This window comes from Mesoplodon bidens (genome assembly GCF_964165515.1).
Source record: "Mesoplodon bidens genome assembly, chromosome: 8".
NCBI lineage: Eukaryota > Metazoa > Chordata > Mammalia > Artiodactyla > Ziphiidae > Mesoplodon > Mesoplodon bidens.
The window spans coordinates 30,479,282-30,507,137 of NC_138165.1; the positions used below are offsets into that span (position 1 = coordinate 30,479,282).

The window sequence follows — 27,856 nt, forward strand, 5'->3', positions numbered from 1 at the left end:
TCATGTACCAACACAGCAGTCCGGAGAAACAAGCAGTTTTGTTGCCCCATTTTGGATGAGTGAGGAGGACTAGGGTTCAGGTTGGCATCAGGACCCAGGTCTCCTAATAGCTCACCAGCCTCTCTGTCGAGGCTTTGGGCTCAGGTAGGAGGCACTTATCGCATATGGCGGCTGGGGGGGCGGTTATGGAGCTGTGTGCTGATCTGAAGTTCCTCTGTCCTGTGGCTGGTCCTCAGGGCTCTGGGGTCTCCTGTAGAGGCCTTCCTAATTCTAGCAAGTTGATAACGAGGGTGAGAGAGTTAGTTCTCGTGTGGTTTCTGTGAAGTAATGGTTTAGGCAGCCCCTGGCCCAGGTGTGCTTTAAGTAGGAAACTTACCCAGATATTCAACTGTGGTTCACTTGTGTCTTGCTTCCCAATTTTCGCCCTATGGTACATGTCATGTTTTGCTCTTTTTATAGAAAGAAATTCAAGCCATGAGTCAGTGCAGCCATCCCAACGTAGTGACCTATTACACCTCTTTTGTGGTAAAAGATGAACTTTGGCTGGTCATGAAATTACTAAGTGGAGGTAAGTGGGTTTTGTCATTTTTGTTTGTTTGCTTATTTTCTTTTTTTCCTTTTGTGCGAGTCAGCATATTGAATAAGACTTTAGATTTGATCCCTTTATTCCCGTATTTAAAAGTTTTCTTGGTTTATTCTTTGCCTAGAGAGTAAAGTCCGGATTTCTTCACATTGATATTCAAAGCCTTTCATAATTCAGCTCAACTTGTAGAATATCTGTGTCCTCTTTTACCCCGGCCTTCTAGGTGTGGGTGAGACTCCCCAGGTGCCTTCTGCCCTCTGATGTCTCTGTGCTGCTCCTTAGCCCCAGATGTCTGTCTATCCTTCTCCATGTACCCAAGTCCTGAAAGGCCCCATCCTCTCTGTAGCCACCCCTTACTCTCTTCAGAAAAGTTAACCAATCCTTCCTCTTTAAAGCCTTCATTCTTAACATTATTCACATCTTTAACACATTGTAATATAATGAGTTATTTCAGTGCGGTTTACTAAAGGTCCGTGGTGATGGAAATGTTCTGCGGCTGTGCTATCCAGTTTCTACTAGTGGCTCTTAAACATTTGACATGTGGCTAGTGTTACCTAGGGACTGAATTTCTATTCAATTTTAATTAGCTTACATTTAAATAACCTCAGGTGGCCAGTGGCCTATGGTATTGGACAGTGTAGCTTTAGATTGTGGATTTCATGAAGAAAGCATGCGGGAAGGTGAAGGAACTTTGCCTCTCTAGCCTCAGATCACTGAAGTTAAAAAAGCCATGGACAATTAAATTTATAAGACACTTTCCCATTCCTGTATTTTATCTCTTTTAATCTTTTAACGTCACTCTTTGATAGGGGAGGATAATGATAACGGTTAATTTTCTTAAACCCTTCCTCCGTGGCTGGATCCTGTGCCAGGCGATTTACTGACTTTATTTCATTGTAACCTGGACAACACCATTGCATGGCAGGTGCCATGATCCCTGTGTTTCAGAAAGGACACCAGAGCTCAAGAGAGTTAGGCTGCTTGCCCAAGGCCACACATGTCGTGCCTGTTAATGCTGGGATCTGTACACGTAAAAGCTACCCTGCGCTGCAAGTATCATCACCTTCATTTTACAGACCCGAAAACTGGAGCTGAGAAAGCCCAAGGGATTCCTTCCTAATACCCAGCATCCCCATACCTCTCATGTGTTCTCTTTGCAGGGCGTCCCTCCCTGTACATCCATCTTACTGAGACGTGAAGTATGGTTAGGAGTACAGGAGAACATTGGGTGGTACCTGGACGAAGCCAGAACTGACGGTGCAGAGTTTATTTGGTGGAGCCCATTTTTATCTGCAGACCCAGTTCAGCTAAGGCTGAATCAAGGCAGCATCACAATTAAAAAAAAATTTTTTTTTTAGAGAAACTGTCTTGGATCCAGCAGAGGCCCTGCAATGAGATGACGAAGGCATTGTAATTGCCTTGGGTCTGCTTGTGTAGGTCTCGGTAGGGAGCCTGGGAGAGCTTAGTTCGGTTCTGTTTCCAGTCTTGTCAATCCTATTAGTTATTGTTTCCTTGATTGCTGACTCTGGCTTTTAATTAAAAAGGAAAAGAAAAATGGAAGGAGAAAGGAAGCCTGTTGGAGCCTACTGCAATGTTGAGTGTCAGGACTGCTTCTTGGTTCTGCTGAGAATGGTGCTTTATTGATAAGATGATCTTAACCTGGCCTCTTCTTGTAGGGGGTCCACTAACTGAGGAAACAAGAAATTCTGGTGACCTGGGGCCCTGTGGATTTTAATTCCTCTCTTTATTTTTATCCCAATTAACCTTTTATAAGCTTGAGAGTATCCCCTGTGCCCTTTCCTAAGGACTGGATAGAAAATTTCATTGTCTTTTTTATTTTTATTTTTATTTTATTTATTTAATTTTGGCTTTGTTGGGTCTTCGTTTCTGTGCATGGGCTTTCTCTAGTTGTGGCAAGCGGGGGCCACTCTTCATTGTGGTGCGCGGGCCTCTCACTGTTGCGGCCTCTCTTGTTGTGGAGCACAAGCTCCAGACGCGCAGGCTCAGTAGTTGTGGCTCACGGGCCTAGTTGCTCCACGGCATGTGGAATCTTCCCAGACCAGGGCTCAAACCCGTGTCCCCTGCATTGGCAGGCAGATTCTCAACCACTGCGCCACCAGGGAAGCCCCATTGTCTTTTTAAAATAATCCAATGTTTCCCCTGGCCCTAGGTAAGAGGAACAGGTTTCCACAGGTAAGGGGAATGTGGGCAGATGTAGCCTTTTGCTCATTTTGCTTTCAGCAGGCCAGAAATGCATGCATGCCTGGTATGGTATATCCTTAAAAGAAAAAATTAAAATGTTTTTGGAAGTATCGTTTTCTAAATGATCCCCAAATCCAAGAGTCAGTGAATAAAGAGATGTTTTGTTTCTCCCTGAGGGGAAAGATATGCATTTGTTTTCTTCTATATTATTTTATTACATCAGATCTCTTACTGAGTGGCAGGTCTGATGGGGAAACTCAGTCCTCTTAGTTAAATCAGGGAGAGCTTGGAGATAAATTCAGGTCCTTAGATAGGCTATTTGGTAACTTTTCAGAAGTGTTGAACCCCCAGGTAATTATGGCTTTTAAGGTGACCGGGAAGTTTAGAATATTAATTAACATGTGTTGAAACATGAGTTCTCAGTGCCAAGGATACTAATCTGTTTATAGTAACAAAATACTATGTATTTATTTCTTTATTATTAAACTCTGTACATCACGCCTCAAGTAAATGTAAATGACGATTGCCTAGAGTCACAGAAAGGAATCTTCTGGTTATAAGCAGGGGTCTAAAGGCAACAGACATTTTTTCTCTCCTCCTACCTGAGGTTAAGGAAAAACTGCGCTTCTTTCTCTCAGAAGTTCCCTGCTGTCTTTTCTCCAGGCCTCTTGTTCTTTCTTTTTCAGTTTAGACATCCGGAACCCTCTTTTAATCTGTAAGCAGTTGCATGTCTACGGAAAAGGGACTAACTGTGAAGTGGCCGTGAACAGTCTTCTGCTTCCTGACTCAGAATCCCTCTCATTAAGTTCAGCTGGATGTGTGCTTGCAAACTTGGATTTAGTGTTTTTCTGGTCACGAGCTACCATGCAATTGTTTGTATGCCTTGGGAATATTTGTGTTAAATAAACAAATGAAAACTATATTTTGTTGTTTTCATTTAGCTTTTTATTTTTCTAAGGATTTAAACAAATTTATTATCTATTTATTTATTTAATTTATTTGTGGCTGCGTCGGGTCTTAGCTGTGGCACTCAGGGTCTTCGTTGTGGCTTCTCTCTAGTTGCGGCGTGTGGGCTTTCTCTTCTCTAGTTGTGGCGCGCAGGCTCCAGGGCGCGTGGGCTCTAGTTTGCGGCACACGGGCTTTCTCGTTGAGGCGCGCGAGCTCAGTAGTTGTGGCTCTCGGGCTTCGTTGCCCTGCGGCATGTGGGATCTCAGTTCCCTGACTAGGGATTGAACCTGCGTCCCCTGCATTGTAAAGTGGATTCTTTACCACTGGACCACCAGGGAAGTCCCTCGTTTAGTTTTTTAAACAGGGAGGGCTATTCTGGAAAGGTAATGAAGGTGCTTATACAGTTGTTCAATTCTTCTGTCTGTCCACTTAGGTTCAATGTTGGATATCATAAAATACATCATTAACCGAGGAGAACACAAGAACGGAGTTCTGGAAGAGGCAATAATAGCAACAATTCTTAAAGAGGTTTTGGAAGGCTTAGACTATCTACACAGAAATGGTCAGATTCACAGGTATGACCCCTGCAGAGATGTTTAAATTCAGCTGTTCATATCTTCAGTCCTAGTTAGTAAAGAATACTAAGGAAACACACCTCACAGGTAGGTATTGACATATCTCTAACTTAGGTAGTTTAAATAGATGGGAAAAAAGTACTTAAGAACGAAACAAGAGAACAAGTTTTGATGAATTATATTGTTATATTGGTTTATCTGCTTTCACTGAAATAAGAGTAGACTACAGAAAGTACTGTGGGGACTCAAAAAAAATCAGTTTACATTTTATACTCATTTGAAGTATACTCATTTGAACTGGATAGCACCTCTGACTTTCTAATACAGGCGAGAGTGTTCCAGACATTTAATATGTTAATTATTTTTGACATGGTGGTGGAAGAGAAGGAGGGGAGGCAGTAATTTCATCTCTTTTGTGGCATAAAATGCTAATTCTTTAAATAGCTAAACAGCATCGCATATGAATGCCTGATGCTTCAAATGGGTTAGTGCTCCTTGGGCTCTTAGGAATTGCTGCAAGTAAATAACCACTTAACAGTAATATGAATATTGCAATTCCCTTGCCCTGAGCTATAAGTGAGCTGTATGTTTAATGATATCTACTATGTCTTTCAATAATTAGAAAAAATATTACTTTAGAAGTCAAACTTACAAATTGTAAATTGTCATTTTTCTTAAGTGTTAAGACTACTCAACACAACTTCTGTATAGTGAAGAAATACATTACAGAGTATTGTAATTAGTATTTACCATCAGTATCTCCCCAGAGGAGAGACTGATCAAATCCATTGTTTTAGAGGCTGAGGGGATTGATTGGAAATTGCATCACAGACACATTTAAGTGGAAGTAGAACAGCTTTACATAGACTGGGCTTTAATTCTTGATAAAATGATAGTATTGTGTGTCTATGGCAATCTATAACTCTGTAACATGAAATAATCTACTCATTATTGTTTTAATTAAATCTGGATAATGATAGCACATAAACTATTTGTTACTAAAATCCTAATCATACCCCAGGAGCAAACTATAAAATCACAATGTACCTTTGTAACTTTTAAAATCTGTGATGTAATTTTAATATTTATAAAATAATAATTTTGTCAAACATCTCCACTGTATGATATGTATTAAAATCTCCCTGAGTGAATATAATGTCTGTACTCCACAATTAAATTCTCCTTTTTTTTTTTCTAATAGGGATTTAAAAGCTGGTAATATTCTTCTGGGTGAGGATGGCTCAGTACAAATAGCAGGTAAAGCTGACAAAGATAAAACATTCTTTACCTGTTTACAGAAGTGTTAGGGCTTCAAAGATGTAGACTTGTTCCTAAGAAATGAACAAATTGCATGTAATCTGTGTTTTTAAATTGAAGTATAGTCGATGTACAATATTACATAAGTTACAGGTGTACAGTGTAGTGATTCACAATTTTTAAAGGTTATACTCCATTTATAGTTATTATAAAATATTGGATATATTCCCTATGTTGTACAGTGTATCCTTGTAGCTTATTTTATACATAGTAGTTTGTACCCCTTTACAGTCCCTCCCCCTTTCCCTCGTCCCATTGGTGACCATGAGTTTGGTCTCTATATCTGTGAGTCTGCTTCTTTTTAGTTATATTCACTAGTTGTTCTGTTTTTTAGATTCCACATATAAGTCATATCATACAGTATTTGTCTGTCTCTGTCTGACTTATTTCACTTAGCATACTACCATCCAAGTCCATGAATGTTGTTGCACATGGCAAAATTTCATTCTTTTTAACGGCTGAGTAGTATTCCATTGTATGTACCACTGTATCTGGGCTGCCCTATCATAGAATGTTTCGGTCTGAGGTATAATATGTTTTCCTGCTATTTTAGAATGTGGCCTTTTTTCTTTTTTGCAGTATGCGGGCCTCTCACTGTTGTGGCCTCTCCCGTTGCGGAGCACAGGCTCTGGACGCGTAGGCTCAGCGGCCGTGGCTCACGGGCCTAGCCGCTCCGCGGCATGCGGGATCTTCCCGGACCGGGGCACGAACCCGTGTCCCCTGCATCGGCAGGCAGACTCTCCACCACTGCGCCACCAGGGAAGCCCTAGAATGCGGCCTTTTAATAAAGAACAATTTTACTTTTAATTTTTTAATATTTTCTACCTTCCAGATTGAATAATGGTGATATTTATATAAATGTAAGAAGCACTTTTGAGAGTTTTTGGATGAGTTTGAAAGTTTAAAACTATTGTACACATTAATTTTAAACCTTTTATTTCTCAAGAGGTAGCTGAAAGAATTGTGAACTCTTAAAATCTAGGGCTTATTTTGCTCTTAAATCTGACGCTTCATGGAGATTCTTGACAGTTGATAGGCATGGCAAGGCAGTAAAGGTCAAATGAGTGAGAGCATCAGGCAGGAGCCTTCTATGTGCAGAACCTCTCATTTTGTTAATGCTCCTAGAATAGCCTGAAAGGCCTGCTTTAACATGTAGCCATGTTCATATCAACTCTTGTTTTACGCCCCGTCTGGGAAGGTCTGTCTCAGCATCCTCTCAGCCATCATTGCTTTGGGCATTTTTGGCTGGACAGTCCTTCTCCGTACTGGACTGTCCCTGTCATCGTAGGGTGTTCAGCCTTCTGGCTTCTGGGCATTAAATATCACCAGCAGCACGTCCTACCAACATCTTTTGTGTGAAGATCATCCATCTAGCTGTGTTGTTGATGAAATGTTGAAGATGTTGAATCAGCCTAATCTGCTTCTATTTGAGTTGGAGTGGAAGAGTCCTACCTTCTAGCATAGGTTTAGCATCTTTGCATGTCTAGTTATTAGAACAAAGTTGATGGCAGTTCTTGGTCCCACTCTTGTTTCTGGACAAATCTGAGGATCTGGGGTTATTACTAGAAGTGTGAGAGTTCAGCAGGAAACAAACACACCCTCAACACAAAGGATAAGCCTTGAGTCATCTCTTTGTTTCATTGTTTGCCCCTCTCTCGGTACCAGACGACCAGTCAGGTGATGATGCCCAGGCCTGTATGGCTAGCATGATGCTGACCTTAGGCTCTGTATTTAGTTAGGTATACTTACAGGGACCCTTACTGAGTTATTTTTTTAAAGAAGAGACAAGATGTCTTGAAAGTACCAAAGGGAAACTGAGAATTTGTTTCAGAACAAATGTTTCTTCCCTAGGGAACTAATAATGGAAGTGTTATCTTGTATTAGTCCTCCCCTTTGAAAAGATAAATTTAGTCAAGTTCAAGACCACTGGGGAGGCACTCATTGTGTCAGTTAAGCACAAAGGCTTTGGAATCAAACAGGCCCAATTTACTACCCACTGTGCAACATGGGGCAAGTTATTGCATCTCGAAGCCTCAGTTTCCCCATCTGTGAGATGGTGATGATAATGCCTATCATTCAGGAAGATGTGGATTTCCTGTGCAGCTGTTGAATCATAGGATTCAGGCCCCTGTAAGTGCAATGTGTTTTTGGGAGTTACAGAGTGTTCTGGGTAGAGAGGAGATGCCAGTTTGCAGTCGGGAGGTATTTCTATACAGGCCTTTTTATTAACTTGTCTAAAAAGATCCTAGAAGAAAGGACCTTAATCTTTAAAACTCCAGTGAAAGGCTTCCCTGGTGGCGCAGTGGTTAAGAATCCGCCTGCCAATGCAGGGGACACGGGTTCGAACCCTGGCCTGGGAAGATCCCGCATGCCGCAGAGCAGCTAAGCCCATGTGCCACAACTACTGAGCCTGTGCTCTAGAGCCCGCAAGCCACAACTGCTGAGCCCCCATGCCACAACTGCTGAAGCCCACGTGCCTAGAGCCCGTGCTCTGCAACAATAGAAGCCACCACAATGAGAAGCCTGCATACTGCACCAAAGAGTAGCCCCTGCTTGCCACAACTAGAGAAAGCCGTGCACAGCAACAAAGAACCAAAGCAGCCAAAAATAAATAAATAAATTTATTTTAAAAAAACCTCCAGTGAATTGGTAATGAATTTTTTAAATTAAAAAAATATTTATTTATTTATTTATTTATTTAGGGTGTGCCGGGTCTTAGTTGCAGCATGTGGGATTTTTAGCTGTGGCATGTGGACTTCTTAGTTGCGGCATGAGTACGGGATCTAGTTTCCTAACCAGGGATGGAACTTGGGCCCCCTGCATTGGAGTGCGGAGTCTTACCCACTGGACCACGAGGGAAATCCCTTTTTAAAATTAAAAAAGAATTTTTTGGCAGTGCCGCATGGCATGCGGGATCTCAATTCCCTGACCAGGGATCGAACCCATGCCCCCCTGCAGTGGAAATGCGGAGTCTTACCCACTGGGCCACCAGGGAAGTCCCTGAATTTTTAATTTTAAAGAAATACACACATTTATACCTAATTTTTTACTCATAATTTTGTATTCTCTGTTTTACAGAGTATCTTCCAAATTGTATAAGTTTTATGTCCCATGAAGCCTGGATCCACCCTTGCTTACTGTTGTTGCATTAAGTAAATGAATGTGAGAAATGCTTCTCCCAAAATGACAATAGACAGGAAAAGACAGTCTAAGCTTATTTATTGTGATAACGAGAGATTGGGAACAACGGAGGTGTCCCAGTTAAATATGGTATATGGTGTATCTTCACTATGGAAGACCTACCAATGGAGAATGAAAAGTTCTCTGTACACTGACATGAAAAAAAATCACCAGGCTACATGGTTAAGTGAACACAACAAGGTGAAATACAATGTGTATAATATGCCACCGTTTGTGAAAGAAATGGGGAGAAATAAGAATATATATATTTATATAAAGAAACGTTAGAAGGATAATGGCAGGGGGAGCAGGGGTGGACTGCTTAGTATAGACCTTTTGTAACATTTTGAATTTTGAACCATGTGGAAGTATGACCTAGTGAAACAAATGAAAAGAAATGACTCAACAAACTTAATGAACTTGCAATAAGTCAGAGCCGTTTTTAAACCTTTTATTATGGAAGTTATCAAACGTAGCCCAAAGTAGAGAAGAGTAAGAAGAATCCTCTGGTACCCATCACCTGGCTTTGGTCCTCATCAGTCTTTGGCCAATTCTTGATTCATCTCTCTTTCCCCTCCCTGCTTTGGAGGCTCTTATCATTATTGATGCTGACTTTTGTTCTTGAGTCATCTAAGTTAGTGCCTTATGTATGCGTATCTTGTCCTTCCTCTAGAGAGTGGCCTTTATCCCACAGGCTAGGGACATTATGAAGAAAAGACTTCAACTAAACAACTGAAAGCTTCAAACCGTCCAGCATCAGATAGTCTAGCTGTTAAGAAGATAATCTCTGAGATAAACTGGCTTGGTTGAAATTCCCAGGTTGCCACTCAAGCTCTGGGACCTTGGTCAAGTGGCTCAACGTCTTAAAGACTCAGTTTCCTTAAAGGGAGATACAGTTATAACCCACTTCATCTCTTTTTTTTTTTTTTTTTGCGGTACGCGGGCCTCTCACCGCTGTGGCCTCTCCCACTGCGGAGCACAGGCTCCGGACGTGCAGGCCCAGCGGCCATGGCTCACGGGCCCGGCTGCTCCGCGGCATGTGGGATCTTCCCGGACCGGGGCTCGAACCCATGTCCTCTGCGTCGGCAGGCGGACTCTCAACCACTGCGCCACCAGGGAAGCCCCCCCCCCCGACTTCATCTTTTTTTGTGAAATCAAATGAGGCTCTTCCTATCTAGCACTCTTATAACAGTGGCTGGCACATTATAGATACACAGAAAATAGCAGCAGCTGCTACTGCTAATCCTATTACCACTACTGTTTCTACTGTTAACTACTGCTACTACTGTTATTCCAACTGACAGGATCGCACAGACTGCCTCTCGCACTGCCTGGAGGTCACATGTACCTCAAATTCGTCTTGCAGGAGGTTCAGCTCTGAGGGGCTGTATGAATTATAAAAAGGGGTTGCTTATTAATTATGGAACTTGGAAGCTAACTTGTCATTAATCTTGCTCTAAGCTGATAAAAAAGTACAGCTAATTTTCTCTGTTTTGTGATGAAATGATCATTTTTCACTAAAAGGGTCAAAACAGCAGTGAACTGCCTTTGAAGTGCAGAGGCAGGTCAGCCCCTGGCTTATTCTACCACCTGCTACTCTGCCAGTCACTCCGTCCCATTCTTCTTGTCAGATTACCGACCCGAGCTCCTTCTCTGGGCCTTCAGGAGCACATTGTCCTTTTCCTTTTTCTCAGTTGGGATCCCCCAAGGTAAGATTTCCCGACTTTTTCTCTCCCTCTCAGGTCTGTGGGTTTTTTCCTCACCCCGGGTGGTGGTGTTGAGTGTAACCAGCTGGTGGGTGCGATGTTCGGCTCCTGGGTTCGGAAGGGCCCGTGCAGGAAGCCACCGCTTGGGTTGTCATGAGGATTAAATGAGTCTGTGTCTGTGGTGCTTAGGACAGTGCCTGGCACATGGTGAGGACTTGTAGACAGCCATTCCGGGCTTTCCTTGGTGTCCTTTTTGTGTGTGCGACTTCATGCTTGTGTAATGACGTTACCCGGAAGCCTCACTTCCCAGTGAGTAATGGTCGGCTATCAGGCATGTAAGTGTGCACTTTCTGTTGATACATCTCTGGAGCCATTATAGCTTTTCTAGAATTCACAGTGAATGTTCTCCGTGTCCTCTAACCTGAGCATAACATTGAGTTTATACAGTATTTAAAATTTTTTTGTGTGGTTTTAACTCTAAAATAAGATTATTGCATTAAAAAAAACCAAAAACATTTGTAGTGATTTCTTGGAAGAGCTGGATGCTGCTGCTGTCCCCATGTTACAGGAGTTTGACTTTCTTAGTCAGGCAGTGGGTCACTGCCTGAAAAACTCGGACCAGGAGTCCTCAGGTCTTTTGCTGGCATCTTGGGTGGGTGAAGTAGGGGAGGAGGGTGGGAGAGTTGAAAGCAGAGACTCACAGCAACAGCAGAGCTAGACCGTCTCTTTGTTGCTGTTATATTTGGACAAAAAATCCACTGCTTTTACTCAGATTATTTGTACTCTCTTCCCTTCACATCTTTATGCTCTCTAGGCTCTGTTTTTTGAAATACGAGTTAGACTGGGGAGAACTTTGCATTTATTTCTTTGAATATAATGTTTGTTTACCTTGAGAGTATTAATACGAGTATTCTTTTAAAAAGAGTTTTCTTGCTATTCTAATAGAAAACATAACATTTTTTATGAAAATCACTCACTCTGTATGTATATATACACACACACATATGTGTGTGTGTGTGTGTGAGCACGCTCACGTGTGTGTGTGTGTGTGTGTGTGTGTATTCTGTTTTTCAGAACTTTTTATTAGAAAAGGGAACATTAAGGGGCCAGGCTCAGACCCCTAGAAACTCTTGCCTTATTATACAGCCAACAAGTGTGGTGAATAACGCTGGTATGCTTGGTTCTATTTCCAGCAGTTCCGATTCCATGGGTATTAATATATATTTTTATTGAGTGTGGCTGTAAAATCAGTACCTAACGTGTATCGAGTGTTTCCTGTGTGCCAGGCCTGGTTCCATGTGCTGAGTGCACTGTGACTCATTCAGCCTCACCACAGCCCCATAGGGAGGTGCTCTTATTATGCCTACTTTACATGCTACTAGAAGCTAAGATACAGAGAAGGGAAGTAAGTGGCCCAGGTCACACGTAGAATAAGTGGTGGAGTCAGGCTTCAGCTCTGGGTAGTTTGGCTCCAGAGCCTGTGACGCCACGTCTGTGGGTTTTCTGGGAAGAAAACCCTAAATCTTGATTTGAGTGATCTCAGTTTTTGGTGGAAGACCAATAGCAATCACTAGCACTTCTCCATCTCTGCAAATCAATTCTGTTTGGGGCCAGAGAAGATATTTAGCACCTTTTCCCCCCTTGCTCACAGCATCACTGCTAAGGTTTTAGGGGATGGGAGAAGCCATCATCTTAGGCATCATTTGGTGCAGGATTAAGCGTGGTAGTGACACCACGCTCTTTTCATACTAAAAAACTTCAGGTTAAATGTAGTGAATTAAAACCTGAGGATTGCCTACTCAGGGTTTGAAAGAAAATGCTTTACTTCTTATTAGATCTTCTGTGCTCAGAAAACCTGTGTGTGTGTGTGAGTGTGAGAGACTTCCTGATAATAAACTTGGGGAGGATGCCTTGGTAAGTGTAACAGATTTTGCTACAATATGATAGAAGGAGTGGCTATTTGAATGGCATACTTTTCCCACGGTCTAGCATTTTCTTTTCTAATTTGATGCTCTGTCATAAACTGTCAGGAAGAGCTTAGTGCTTTGTCTGGCAAGTGTCTAAGGCTGTTTGTCCAGAATTATGAGACACTATTTTAAAACAGAAATTCATATAAAACAGGTCTCTTTGGGGTGGTCACTACAAATATATTTATCTTAGGATTTTTTTACAAATAGTGCCCACTCTTAATCTACTCTAAAAATGTTAATTTCAAAATGATTGATTTCTGAAAAACTTTCTAGAAACATACAACTGTATTATGTACGGTAGATCTCATGCTCATTTTCACTTACTTTTGCCTTTTAGGTGTGTGTATGTGAGTGAATGTGAATTTCCCATTCCTAGTTTTTCATGACAGAAATCAAATCTGGTACTAGCTAACTATGGCAGCCTAGAAATTTAGAAAGTTATCACCACATCTATCTCAGTGTATCTGAACCCATACATATCAGCTTATGCCCTAGGTTTTTCACTGTCTAAGGCACATTGGTGTGATTTTGGGTAGCATCTCTTTTCTGGGAGGGAGATTTTTTCCTTATTTAGCCTTCGAATGCATTTTCAGCTTTAGTCAGCTTCTTGAATGCTGAAAACCCTATGACTAAAACTTCTCCCAGGAAAACTTGCAACTAGACTTAACTTGCTTCCAGTATTCAGATATTATTCTCAAGGAGCCAGAGGAAAGTGCAAGGTGGTGGAGTTTTTATACCCACAGCTGCTGGGCTCTTTGGTGTTCCTTCTGTGTTCTTTGGCTTTGGTAAAGTGTACTTGGATGGGGGGGGGGAAGGAATATTTCTCATGTTATAGGGAAGAGAGGCTGCTGCTTCAAGCAAGGTGGTTTGGGCTCCCTAGGTGCACCGGAGGCAGCCTGTGATTAGTATAAGAGAGCTCTGAAGCCCATGAGGCATCGGATCAGGAAAGGATGATGTCGCCATATTTAAGGGTGCTTTGGTCTAGAGCACGGGCTCTGACACCTGACTGCTGTGAGTCCAATCCTGGCCCTGTAGCCAAGTTATTCAACTTCCCTGCACTTCAGTTTCCACATCTGTGCAGTGTGAAAATACCAGAGGGTTAAAGGAGTTAACACACATTCCATTTTAGAATTAGTTAGCTCGTGTTGCTTTTGTATTGAAATGGGGTCGTGCCCTTTAATTATGCAAGGTGTCCTAAGGTCACAGGGAGGCGGCTGGGAAGGTGAGGTTGAAGGCACCTCGTGTGACCGCCTGCCATATCATTTTGCTCTCCCTCTTTCTTTCTTCTTTCCATCAGTTTCCTCAGTATCACCGGAGTAAAGAATCTACAATGCAAATCTGACCATCTGATTACCTGGCCTAAAGTTTAAAACTGTTGCTGATGGACTAAAGCCCTGGTTCCCTAATATGGCATATGAAGGCCCTGACTGTTTTTCCAGTCTCGTCCGCCAGTGCTTTCTCTTTGTGATCCCCCTTGTTTACCTGGCTCACTTCTTCTCCTTCCCGATTCAGTTCCCTTGAGAAAGCCCTTCCCATCCTTTCCTCTACCACCCCCATTCTTGCTGCATTAAGCACCTTACCCTGGTGGCTTGAAAGTGCCCTTAATATACTCCAACTGGATTGCCTATTACACGATAGTGAAATTGGGTCTCTACGTCCCCCTTTTCCCTCCAGACCGTATATCAAAACTTATCAACGGTAGAAACCCCATGTGTTCATCTCAACACTCCCTATTAGTGCCTGGCACGTGGCAGGTGTCCGCGACCTTTTGGCCAATGTGATCTGAGCGGTCTCACTGGGCTCTGCACCCATATGCATTCATGAATGATAGGGGTGCTTGTGTGAGTCTCAGCTGAAAGTTCAAACAAGCAAGAATATATCACCCTAACAGAGAGGAAGGTGAACGTATTTAAAATATTTAGGCTCATACACTAATGCATACTTTTAAGGCTGAAATAATTTTTTAAAAATATAATTCAATTTAGTAAATTTCTCCAAACTAGTCTCCAGAAAGTTATGAGATTTACATCAACGAACGCATCTAAACAATTCAGGGTATAGTTTCATTTATAATAATAAGTGAATTATCATTCCATGTGAAATGTCCATTTTATTAAGCCTGAAATAGTTTTTTAACAGACATGTTTCAGCTCTGATTTTAGGCAAGCTCCGCCATAGCCAGCTAGCAATGAAATGATTAAGTCAAGGAAGCGTGGAGCAAAAGCATGAATTTAAAAGACATTGGGCACACTCAGAAAATAGGGTACAGTGCAAATTAAAATCTTGGGGGAGGGTATAAATTGCTTTATAGTGGACCAAAGTATGTTTTGAGTTTCAGGAAGTTTGATAGTTATGTGAATTATGGTTTAACAAATTATGCCAAAATTCTCATTTATTCCTTTTTTTGGGCGGGTTAAGTAAATAAAGACAACAAATTAATGTGGCTTCCTGAATTTCGGGATCTTGACAAACGGTACCATTTGGTGAACCCTGTGGTGTGAACCACGTATACAGTCAATTCTGGAAACTTAGTTTTCCTTTCCATTTGTATACCATCGGAGAGAAATACTTGGGGAGATTTTCAGCAGCTTCCCATCCTTTAACAGCTGCTAGCAGTTGTTTGAGCCGCAGTCTAAGGAAATCTTACTGGGTGAACTCAATGGGGGAGGACCACTTTGCTCTGAATCTTGCCTGAGCTGTGCACGTTCAGCTGCAGGGGGACAGGGCTGAGCTTCAAGGAAGAGTGCAGGAGGACCCTTCTCCCTCCGTCCACCCTTCTCCCCTCCCCTGCCCCTTTCCTCTCCTCCCTTTCTCTCTCTTCCTCCCTTCCCTTCTTTCTTCCTGTCTTTAAGGGCCTGCACTGTCATTATTAAATTAAATTTCATGTATTACCACAAGCTGCTGAGGTCTGGGGAAAACAAGAGTTTTTTTTTTTTTTTAATTGAAGCTTAGTTGGTGTACAATATCATGTTAGTTTCAGGTGTACAACAAAGTGATTCAGTTATCCATATGTATGTACCTGTTTTTTTTTTCAGATTCTTTTCCCTTATAGGTTATTACAAAATATTGATAGGAGGTCCTTGTTGGTTGTATATTTTATATATAGCAGTGTGTATATGTTAATCCCAAACTCCTAATTTATTCCTCCCCATACCCCCTTTCCCCTTTGGTCACCATAAGTTTGTTTTCTAAGTCTGCGGGCCTACTTTTGTTTTGTAGAAGTTCATTTGTATCATTTTTTCAAGATTCCACATGTAAGTGATGTCATATGATATTTGTCTTTGTCTAGCTTACTTCACTTAGCATGATAATCTCTAGGTGCATCCGTGTTGCTGCAAATGGCATTATTTCATTCTTTTTTATGGCTAAGAGTCCAGTGACTACACACACACACACACACACACACACACACACACATCTTCTTTATCCATTCATCTGTCCATGGACACTTAGGTAGCTCCCACGTTTTGGCTATGTATATAGTGCTACAGTGAACATTGAGGTGCATGTATCTTTTTGAATTATGGTTTTCTTTGGCTGTATGCCCAGAAGTGGGATTGCAGGATCTTATGGTAGATCTATTTTTAGTTTTTTAAGAAACCTCCGTACTGTTCTGCATAGTGGCTGCACCAGTTTACCTTCTCACCAGCAGTGTAGGAGGAGGGTTCCTTTTTCTCCACACCCTCTCCAGAGTTTTTAGACTGAGAGCAGAGCAGTTCAACTTAGTTCTTTGCTGGGTCATTTTTATTGTTTTCGTTGACTTTTTGTTTGCCAGAACCTTCAGTTGTTCTAACAAAAATGGTCCTTCTCTGGTGAAAAGGTGAACATTAGGTGTTTGGGTTCAGTGCCTCTGGGGTGATTAGTTGACAGATATTTATTGAACATTTACTGTGTTCCAGGCACAGTCTCTGAGCTGATCTGTCATCAGCAATGGAAATTTCGTGTCTGCTGTCCTGGAGTTTACAGCTCAGGTGAAACAGACAGCTGTCAACAATTTGCTATGACCTTTAATTAAAAAAATTTGTAAGTGGAGAGAAATGCATATACCCGAGGAATTTAAGTTAGCCACTCTAGGTCTAGTTTAATATGTTGTCCTGGGGATAAATCTCAAATATGTATAGTAAATGTGAGTAATTTGGGACTAGGCATTTTTGATCAATAACATCTCATAAGTTACTGCATGTATCATATGTAGATTAGAGATTTTTAGGAAATTTAAATAGATTTAACATGTATGTACACCCTATGTAATATACTATAGCACTTGATTTCACAGAGTACACTTGAGAACACAGTCGCCAAGGATTATCTAGCCCCCAGGTCACTAACTTACCCTGTGCCCTCCCTCAAGTTCTTTGCTGGCCATATATCACCTATAAAGTGAGACTCTTAGGCTCTCAAGTTTCCTTTCAGCTCTAAAAATTGTATAACTGCAATACAGAATAGCTCTGTAACCCCCATGCCCCCCAACAAACGGCCCTTCTCACAGTCTTCCCTGCTTCTTTTAGTGGCAGCTCTATCCTCCTACGTAATAGGGCAGAAATCTAGTGTTCCTGACCCTTCTTCTCTTACACCCCATGTCCTGTCCGATTTGTCAGCAAATGCTATTGTGAACCACGCCTCACCACCTCCCCTGCAGTCATCCTGGTCCAAGCCACCATCATCTCTTCCCTGGATTATTACCGTAGCCTCCTAAGAGGTCCTCTTCTGTCCTTGTCCCTGTGTGCTCAGCTGTTGACGCGGCATCCAGAGTGATGCTGTTAAAATAAGCCAGCTTGTGTCATGGCTTTATTCAAAACGTTGTAATGCCTTTCCACCTCAGTCAGAGTCCTAATGGTGGCCTCCTGGGCCTTACAAGATCTAGCTCCTCCTTAGCTTGTTGACCTCATTTCCTAGTCCTTCCTTTCCCTCACTTTCCCCCAGTCAAACTGGCCTCCTTGCCTCTCATGCTCCTGTCTCATGTCCTTTGCATGGGTTGTTCCCTCTACCTGGAATGCTCTACTCAATACCTCACATGTCCCATCAGTGAGGCTTCCATGGATGGCATCCTATGGTGAATGGCAAGCGCCTCTGCCCCATACTCTCCATCCCCTGATCTTTTTATCTTTATCGTACACATTAATGTATCCTACCTTAGTGGTTCTCAAGGTGTGATTCTAAATCAGCGGTATCAGCATCACCATAGGAGCTTGATAAAAATGCAAATTCTTGTCCTCTTTCAGCCCTAGTTTCTGCTGAGTCAGAAACTCTGGAGGTGGGGTCCAGCAATCCATATTTTAAGAAGCCCTCTCATGATTCTGATGCACACTAGAGTCTGAGAACCACTGCTGTCTACTGTGCTTCATAATTTTATTACCTGTATTTATCTCTCCTCCCCACCCCTGCCCTGACTTAAAGTCAGCTCCAGGAAGGCAGGGGTTTCTGTTCTATAGTGCTAGAGTTTAGAATGGAAATGGTACTTAGTAAGAGCTCAGTCAATAGTGGTTGAATGAATGAATGAACATGTGACTATGTAGTAAATTTAAATTAAAAGAATACTGAGCGGGGCTTCCCTGGTGGTGCAGTGGTTGAGTCCTCCTGCCGATGCAGGGGACACGGGTTCGTGCCCCGGTGCGGGAGGATCCCACATGCCGCGGAGCGGCTGGGCCCGTGAGCCATGGCCGCTGAGCCTGCGCATCTGGAGCCTGTGCTCCGCAACGGGAGAGGCCACAACAGTGAGAGGCCTGCGTACCACAAAAAAAGAATACTGAGCAATAGAGTTCAATGTATGTTCCTCATATTTTAGTGACTCTCCTTAGTGTCAGGAGTTTTAAATATGAGGTTTTCTTTATCACAGATTTAAAAATCTGCAGATTCTTTGAAGATCGCGTTATCCCCGACTAATCCTTCTTGAAACTTTGTGAAAATGATGTGAATTGTTGCTTTAAATACTTGTGGCAACTGGAGTTGTGCTATTTTAATCATCTCCCGTAGGGACCATCTCTTCAAAAGTGTACAGGGTCATTCGGGTTTATTGGAAGCTTCTGACAGTCGAGCTAGCTGAGTGGAGATTTGTATGAAAAAGACCACCTGGAGGTATATGAATGTTGCATTGGAAATTTAGACTCATTAATCTTTGATCTAAGTTGCTTGTGCCTGTCTTTGTGGGTATGGCCAGCCAGGAGCCCCCAGTGACTGCAGAGCACGCCTTTGGCTTCGGAAGTGATGACGCCTGTATGATATGCTTACCTAGTGTTCCCCTCAGTTTGCTGTCATTTCAGCAGAGTCGGTCTTACAGATGAGGGTACTGAGGACTGCTGAGTGACTGTGGCCTTGTTGGAGGTCATTCTGAAGGTCGTAAAAGCAGATCACTCCAGACCTCCCCAGACTTCACTTTTTATCCTTGGCTGACTTCCTCGCCATTAGGCTCCCTGCCCCCTCCCCCACCTGCTTCTTCACGCTATGCCTTTTGACAGCTCGGCTGTCCCGGGGTTCAGTTCCTCAGCTGAAAAATAAGGAAGGTTGACAAGATGTTTTCCGAGGATCTATCTTGCATCAGAGTGTTTCAGTGTCCCTTCATTAGCCTCACTCACTAAAGGCATTCTCAGTCCTATTTGAAAGCATTCAAATCAGAGGGTGGTCTTGGGCTTGGAGCAGAGAGTAAGCCAAGCATCTGTCCTGTGGCTGCTTTCACCAGAGCATCTTTAAAAATATCCCTCCCACTCCCACTGGGGAGCCAGGGAGAATGAGTTTGTGACTTGGGGATTTTCTGTGGCGCTCCTTTGCTCACTGTAATTATCGCAGTTGATAGAAAGTTGACCACGAGTGGGCTCTTGGTGTGTCTGTCTTTAGACTTGAGAAAGCTGGCTCTTGCCTGCACCTGCAGCACACCTGGTCTGGGTTTACTGCTCCAGCCTTCCTGGCCCCCCTTCCTTCTGCTGCTGCCCCGCCAGGTGTGGCCTCTGGCTCCATTTCTCCCCGGAAGTTCACCTGCTTTGGGCTTTGGGGAAGGGTTCAGCGATTCTGACATGGATGGGCAGATTATCGGTAGTTTGCTACTGTCTTTTAAACTGGTGTTCTCCTTCACGCTGGGGCTAATTGGCTGTATTAGTCAGCTGAACTGTGAGCCAACTGTGAATTGACACCAGCTACCACTTATTCTTCTTTTTGTCTCTTTTAAGCCTGTGTTGTCTTGATTGTGAGAATGGTTGAGGAATTGGGGAGGGCTGGCAGCTTGTGTAGCCTCCAAATTTTTACCGAGAACACCTCTGTTGAATTTTTAAAATAATTTGTCTGTGTCACTGTGGATTGATGTTGACTCCATGGACGCAGTACAAATAAGTGCTAAGAACTTTTCCTTTATAAGTAGAAATGTAGCACATCTGAAGGAAACCTGTTGATGGCAATTTCGAGAGTCTGCCTACGTGAAATACCAGTCATGGGAAGGTTTGCTTCTTTGTGGGTTTTTTGTGTGTGTGTGTGCTTTGAAAGGTGAAACTCTAGCTTTAGGGAATAAAAAGATGTCTTCTGGTTTCTTCTTTTGCCCTCAGAAAAGGCTGTGAAATTGTTATTCTCTGATGTTTCAAACACGGTCGGGACTGCCTCTCCCTCATTAATAGATGGGAAACGTGGACTTGTACAGAGCAGCTAGAAGTGACTCCCTAGGGCCCAGGCTCTGGAAATATGGCAGATCCTATTTCCTGATCATGAATGCCTTGGACACCATGCCACATGTGGGTGGGGCTTCAGTCTGTAGAACCAGCCCAGGCCATTGAGACCATTTGCTTACGAGAAGGAATAAATAGAATTGAAAACCAGGAATCTGATTCAGGGAAAGAAGTTTGGGTGGAAAGCGAGGGTTTTCAGAAAACTCTCTTTGGTTCTATCTGGTCCCTCTTGGGGTCCCTCCCTCCTGAGCAGGACAGGTGGTGTCCCCCACCCCCCCATAGTGAGGTGGTGTGTGAATAATTGATTACTAATAGCAGATAAGGTGCCAACATATTTCTTACTGACTTGCCTAAAAATTGAGTGGATTCATTGTTATCACTTTAATATTATAATGCTATCACCCTCGCACAACTGCATTTCAGAGCTTTCATGAGAGGGAGAGAGAGGTTTAGTGTCACACATATCTGTGCTGAGGCTGATGCTTACCCGCAACCCGGCTCTTCTATGCCCTGGCACCTCCAGTGAGCAGCTGTTACGGACAGACTGTTACTAAGTTTTGTGATTATAAATTATGTAAATGTATTATAAAAAGATTTTGTACAAATCTGAGTATTCCCACAGAGGTGTGCCACATGTGTGAATTTGTCCTGCATGACACATTAGAATCACTGGGTCAGACAGTTCTGTGTAGGACATGATTTTCGTTTGTAGTGTTGGCCTTGTACTTACGTGTCATAAAATACATGAATGTGCACTCGACTTTTTCCAAGCCACTCTCTTTCTACTGCTGTGGTTCTCTTTACCAAAGAGGTGAAGGAGGGAAGCCATGGAGCTGTACTTGGAGGTCTTCCGGTCATACTGAATCGTGCCATGGTGCCTGCTAGGAAGACGGTGCCCTTGAGCAGTGCTTCTTCAGCTTCACTGTGCATCGAATCAGCTGGGGCTCTTGCTATAGTACAGATTCTGTTCACTAGGTCTGGGGTGGGATCCAAGATTCTGTGTTTCTCAGAGGCTCCCAGGTGATGCTGATGCTTCTGGTCTATGGACCCCACTTTGAGTAGCAAGGACCTAGATGAGAATGTTGAAGATACCTCTCTCTCCTATTTTCCTAGAAGTGTATTATTCCATTTTTGGAACATTTATGTGAGTGTAGCCCCAAATAGAAACTATTGGCAAAAAAGTGAATTAGGCTCTTGTAGTATGTTTTTTTTTTCCCCTTGAAATGCCGGTGCATTTATTTGTTTTGATTTGTGCCCCTGGTATTAAAAGCCATGCTTAATACTGGAACCGTTTAAAACTCCAAAATTGCACCGTGTGCCAAATCGTTTTCTTGCTGATTTTTACCAAGCCCATTTGGGGCTTGCATCGACTTTGGCCTCCGATGCAGTGGTTAACTCTTAACAGTCAGGAAGTATGAATAAACATGGCTGGACTGGGGAAAGACAGGGGATTGTAAGAATTAAAAAGCCTTTGGGGGGCTTCCCTGGTGGCGCAGTGGTTGAGAGTCCGCCTGCCGATGCAGGGAACGCGGGTTCATGCCCCGGTCTGGGAGGATCCCATATGCCGCGGAGCAGCTGGGCCCGTGAGCCACGGCTGCTGAGCCTGCGCGTCCAGAGCCTGTGCTCCGCAACGGGAGAGGCCACAACAGTGAGAGGCCCGCGTAACGCAAAAATAAAAATAAAATAAAATAAAATAAAAGCCTTTGGGTACAAGTACCAGAGGGCTTGACCATCAGGGGATGAAGCAATACGGACGTTTAAGAATCTCACGTAGCATTAGTCTGGGATATACTGTTCCAGGGTTGGTGCAGGAGCCCAGGGGTATCACAGAGGTCTTGGGCTCTCTACTGCTCTCTGTTCTGCACCTCAGTAATGTCAGGCAGCCCATGTCCCCACGGGCTCCTTTGCTCCCAGCATCACATCCTCACGTGACACTGTCTCTAACAGGCAGGGGGAGTGGGGAGGAAACCACCTTGGTAGGGTGGTTCGTGTGTTAGGCAGAAAATATTCCCACAAGTGTCTGTACCATATTCCTCTTGGATCCCATGGGTCAGGACTAGTGCAGACCCTCAGACCCTCCACCAGACCAGGAACCAGACACCATGATTGACTTAGGTCTGTACGGTTCATCCCCCTGGGGCCTGGCACACCAAATCAGGATGCTGGTAGAGATCGGGGTGTGGATGTTGGGTAGCCAGTCACCAGTGTGTGCTGCCAGGGACTTAATATTACTAGGAAACTACTATATGCATTCTGTGTCCCTCATTTTATAGCTTGTGAAACTGTTGCTCAAAGAAGTGAAGTGGATGATCAGGAAGTGTAAATGGCATCACACGCAGGCCTGTTCGATTCCAAAGTACCTTCTCGGGGTGGAAATGTGGCTCCTTGCTACTCACTGTGTTCCCCCTCGGTGCCTCTCCTCTCCCCTGGGATCCTTGATGGGGACTCACTGGGAACAGTCAGGAGCCCATGGTGTGCCACGTATCCCACACCAAGTGTGTCACTATTTGGCCTCTTACTACTTATGCCCACACCGCTGTTAGAATAGAGAGAAAACTTCGCCTGTGAGTCAAGTGGCCTTGCTTCAAGAAGGAAACCAGCCTGGTGAACGTTGGCAGCCACTGTGTAGGTCTCGCCACATCCTGCCCTGGCCCGCTGGGCTCTGGGCTCTGGGCTCTGCTTCTTGCTCTGGGTTTGCTGAGTTCTGCAGGTACCTGGAGGCGCCGCGTCCTCCTGGAGGACTTGAGGCATCCCCTCTGCCACCTCTGGGTCAGTGCTGCCCTGTGCTCTCTCCTGCCTGGTTTCAGGGGTTCCCAGCAGGCGCGAGGCAGTGCTGCCCTTGCCTCCCCACCTTCCTGCCCCTGCAGACTTGCTTCTTATTGCCTGGAGGTCTGAGGACACCCTGAAGATGGCAAGCCTCCAGGAGAGTGAAAAGTTGTTCCTATTTAATTTACAAACAGAAATAAAACAAGCAGTAAAACTGGTAGAAAAGGCTGGGTTTAATTATACATTAAAGAAAAGTAAAATTGAGAAACAAGTGATTTGGTCAGTTAAAAAAGCGAAAAGCACTGTGCTCAAGGATGTGATAATGGGGTAAACATTGCAATCAGAAGGAAACAATACTGGGCGACTGTTTGTTGGCTTCTACATACAGGATGAATTATGGCGGAGGATTCTGCCTTGTTATTCTTCAGATGCCATGTGGGGAGAGAGTTTGACCAGAGAGGGCTGTGATCAGAACTGTGCTTTAGGAAGAGTAACATGCATGGAATAAGTCTGGATTGCAGTTGGAGGAGGCATGCCCCTGATTCTGTAATTGCTAAAGCCTTCACCTACCCTGATCTGTGTCTTTCCTCTCTCACCAAGAAAATCCGGGGGTGGAAAGGACACCTTGGAATTACCAGCAAACAGAAGATGATACCTTAACATAATTCTTCTATTCGCGTTGTTTAGGTCATGTAATAGTCACTCTATTTAAATTAATGTCATATTTTCCCATGTTAGCTCTCACTAGAAGGCTGGCATTGTGTTTAAATCAAAGCTCTGCCAAATCAAAGCGACACACACGCCGGTTGGACACTACTGTGCCTACGGGGGCGCTGCACCACTGACACACATTTTACTATAAAAACAACATGAAAAGAACGAAATACGTCATTTAAAGCAAAACGACTGTTCATGCAGTTCCTGACAGAATTAAGAAAATATTTGCTTCTGTTTTATACCCATTATCATAGTTTGCATAATATAAATCATAATGTGCTTCTTTATATGCTTCTTCATTCACCAACATTGGATGTATAACATTTTAAGGAAACCTGTGAGATCACGAAGGCCGGATGCTGGCAGCCCTAAAAATGTTCCTGGGTGTTTAGAAGTACATTTCAGTTTCACCAGTAAAGTCTTGACTCTCTCATGAGAAAAAAACAACAACTGGGAATCAAACCAAATTATGCAGGGATTGTTTTTGATGATATAAATATGACATTTAGGATTAACCAGAGAACCTCAAGCCAGTTTTTCTATGCTGGGTGATCACAACTTGATCTTTACTCAGGGAAGAGCGTAGGAGTTGTGGAATATTAACCCCATTATTCCTTTTTGTGTTTCCTTTCCAGTACCTAAGAATACACCAAATTTTCCCAGAAAGGAGCCTGGGGCTATGTGGCTAAAACTCCTCTGTGAAGGACTGTGGATTTCATTCAGACCTTCAGTAACTTGCTATATGGTCCTTGGCAAGTTATTTCATCTTGTTTATTCCTTCCTCTCTTTTAGTTCCAGTACTCACTAAATTATCACATTTCGTTAAGGATTTGTCCCATGCTTTCCTTTTTCAGAGTCTGTGTTCAAATATAGGCCCTGTTGATTTTACTCCTGGGCTATGGCTGTGGTCTTCCTGCTTCTAGTCTTTCTCTTTTCCTGAACATCCCTGCATGATTTCTTTTCCCCAATTCTCCTCTTGACTAGAGAGAAAGCAACAGTAGTCCAGGGTAGTAACTGGGTCAAGTACAGCTTCCTTTATCTGCAACTCAGACTCTGTAGTTGGGCTCTTCGACAGGCTCAGTGCTTCTTCCCTTTTCCAGACCATGGCCCCTGGGGAAGAGAGGCTGCTTCTGGCAGGGAACTACGAGGGGCCCCTGGAGCCACTGTGACTCTGGCTGCCCCAAACCTGCAACCAGCCACTTGGAGGTCTAAAGGATCAGTGTCTTTTGCAACCCATTTTGAATATGATTTAGGAGGCTCTGAGCTCTCAGATGTTGATTCCATTACTTTCTAGCCAAGTATGGAATGGACCTAAGCCATTTTTTTTTCCATGCACAACTCAGGTTCCCTTTCACAGATATTAGTAGATTTTATAGATGTTTGAGGTAGGTTCGGGTTGGCTAACTCACCTACAACGTCACTCCCAGGTTTTAAGGAAATCAAGTTTCAGACCAAATTTTGCCCTTCGTTAGCAAGCAAGAACCCTAGAGATTTCTCACAGTGTATTCCGTAAGCTCAAGGACATTCCTGCTTTCTGTCCTTCTAGGTGAATGAAAAATTCACTTGAAGCCGACATGCCAACATTCCAGATGCAGTTTTCTTGTACACTTGTGCTTGGCATCTAAAATCTAACAAGGCAGAAAACTGGTTAGGGGTTTAGCTTACTCTTGGGCCTGGCTGGATTCTTTCTTTCTATTCATGCCCGATGGGGAGTATATCTAAAATATTTTAGCCACTCTCTGTGTGCTCACTACTTTGACTTTTACCAGTGAAAACCTGTTTCTAACATGCATCATGCCTCTCAGCAGGTGACTCTTTTCCCCAACAATAGTCCCTTTTAAGCTTTCACCTGGCTCATACTTATCTGTACTTAGATATGGATAACAGAAATACTTCTAGCAGCTGCTTCTGGCCTCCTGAATCAAATGCTGCCAGACCCTTCTAGCACTGGGCATTCTGGCTCAGAACACCAGTTGACCACCTGGGTTGCAGTACCACAAATATAATATCACATGGTGTATATTGAAGTATTATAGGTAAATTTTAGACATCATAACAATGCAGTTGGCAGACTAGTTTTGCAGGTTAAGTCAGGCAGGCGGAATTGCTTTATCGTACTTTTCCACTTTTTCTTTTTTTAATGAATTTGTTGACAATGACAGCAAAAACGAGAGGTTTTACATCAAGATCTCAATGTTTGGCTTTCTCTGGGAAAACTGGGGCATCTGCAAAACCAGGGCCATTTTCCTCTATGACAGTTTTCTTTTCCAGCTGAACAGCTGAAGCTTGCTTTAGACCTGGGAATGGGCTCCTGGGAAGGGCCCTGCACTTCCTAATGTCCCCCTATGCTGAGACAGATATCAAGTGTCCTTCATCATTGAGATGGAGCTACTGGTTTGCAGGACCGCTTTCCCTCCTTCATATTCCTGCCTGGGCCCCTGTAGGTATTTGAGTTTTTGAGCCGTGCAGCTGTCAGACAGTTTTTCTTCTTGGCTCAACACTTGTGCTTTGCTCATGCTGCTTCTTTGTCTGGAGTGTCACTTCCTTTTGGGCTTGTCTGTCCAACACTCAACCTCATCTTCAAGGCCAGGTCCAAGGCCCACTGGGAGATGGAGTCTTTCATGGCTATTAGAGTCCTAGCTCTTCCACTTCTACACGGACAGCAGAGCATAACGTTTGATTCTACACATTCTGTTTCATGCCTTCTCCCTCCTTGATGGTAATATTCTTAAGGTCAGGAAGCATGTCCTTCTCGTATTTTATATCTACCACTGTAAAAACGTCAATGCTTATCCCCTCAGCCCAGTTTTGTAAGTCAGAGAACAGTAGCTATTGACCTACCTAACAATTATTATAAAGCATATTTATCCATGGTAAAAAGAAGTAGGGGGGTGTTATAAATGTGAAAATAATGTAAAAACAGGCATAACCAAGAAGCCTGAAAACAGAACTCCAGAAAGGTTAAGTGCCTTGCTGGAGTCACACAGTTGGGGAATAGCTTAGTCTTCAGCCTAACCACTGAGCATCCTGCCTTGGTGCCTTAGGGCTGTGCTATTTCCTGGCAAATCTGCTACTTGCTAAATCAGGTAGCTGCACCCCAAACCCCTGCAGATCCTCCACAGGGCTTAGCGTTCACATGTCAAAACAAGACAATTCCCATAGTCACTTAAATCGTACACCACAAATGAGGGAAAGGTGATGAAGGTACATCAAACTTAACCATACCCTAACGCAGAGGCAGCCGCGAAAAAGCCCCAAGGCACCAAGAGTCAGGATGCCAAAGATGCTTCTGTCATTAATAAGGACCAGCAGAGTGTCCTCTGCTGATGGTCCTCCCCTTAGTGGAGGGAACAATGCACTGGGATGATGCCAAGGCAAAGGCATCATCCATGTACAAAGGCAACACTGCTGAGGGCAAGGATGGTGGTGGGTTCAGGCAATTAAAAGTAAGTAGGAGGGCCGGGGCCCAAGGTTGGAATTTGGGAGTAACGTTAGATGAGGAGAGGGAAGGGGAGTCAGATTTGCATGTTGTGCTGAGGGATTCTGACTTTATCCTGGGGGAGCAGGGAGCCTTTAAAGACTTTTAAGGAGCTGTCAGGCCTGTGACAAAGAAGTGCCTGGCTGCTGCAGCCTGGTCTGGGGAAAGCAGGGAGGTGGTGACCTCGGAGGCTGCCCCAGGACACTTGGGCTTAAACCAAGGCAGTGACAATGGGGAAGGAGATAACTGGATGGATTCAAAAGATGTGAGAGGCTTTCCGTTACCAGGATGACCGCACTCTTTCTGGTGTGAGATGCAGTTGTTCCTGGAGGCTGGCTAACTTGATGTGTAGCCTTTGATTCCATGTTGCCAGAGAAATGTTCATGGTTTCTGGCCCACACGTACCTGGCTCCCCTCCCCTGGGCTGTCTGGAGGTCCCCCTCAGCAATCGGGCGCTTTGCACTGTTCTCTGCTCTGCCGCCTCCACTTCTCTTGTCACATGTAAGCTGTCTCCACAGACTATATCCGTCTTCCTGTTTACACAAGCAGCCTACAAAGTTCAGTCCAAAAGTTCTCTTTCGCAGTACATGTAAATCTTTTTCTATATACGCTGGCCATACGTATGAGCAAATTGTACATTTATTCTGTAGTCGTAGGGTGAGTAGATGTTAGGATTGGTGTTTTCTGCTTCCGGAATTTTTCTTCTGAGCTTTAAAGACGTTTAACCATCTGTTGATGACTTAAAAGTGAGTGTTCTAAGTGGAGTCT

General features: G+C 43.6%; 1 protein-coding gene across 1 annotated transcript in view; it reads left to right on the plus strand.

Annotated features, from left to right (window-relative positions):
• STK39 (serine/threonine kinase 39) overlaps positions 1-27,856 on the plus strand; it is a 324,624-nt gene that overhangs the window by 84,901 nt on the left and 211,867 nt on the right. Inside the window, exons 3-5 of the mRNA XM_081242627.1 lie at positions 460-568; positions 4,167-4,308; positions 5,510-5,565. Coding sequence (XP_081098753.1) covers positions 460-568; positions 4,167-4,308; positions 5,510-5,565 — 307 coding nt within the window. The remainder of the gene's footprint in view (positions 1-459; positions 569-4,166; positions 4,309-5,509; positions 5,566-27,856) is intronic.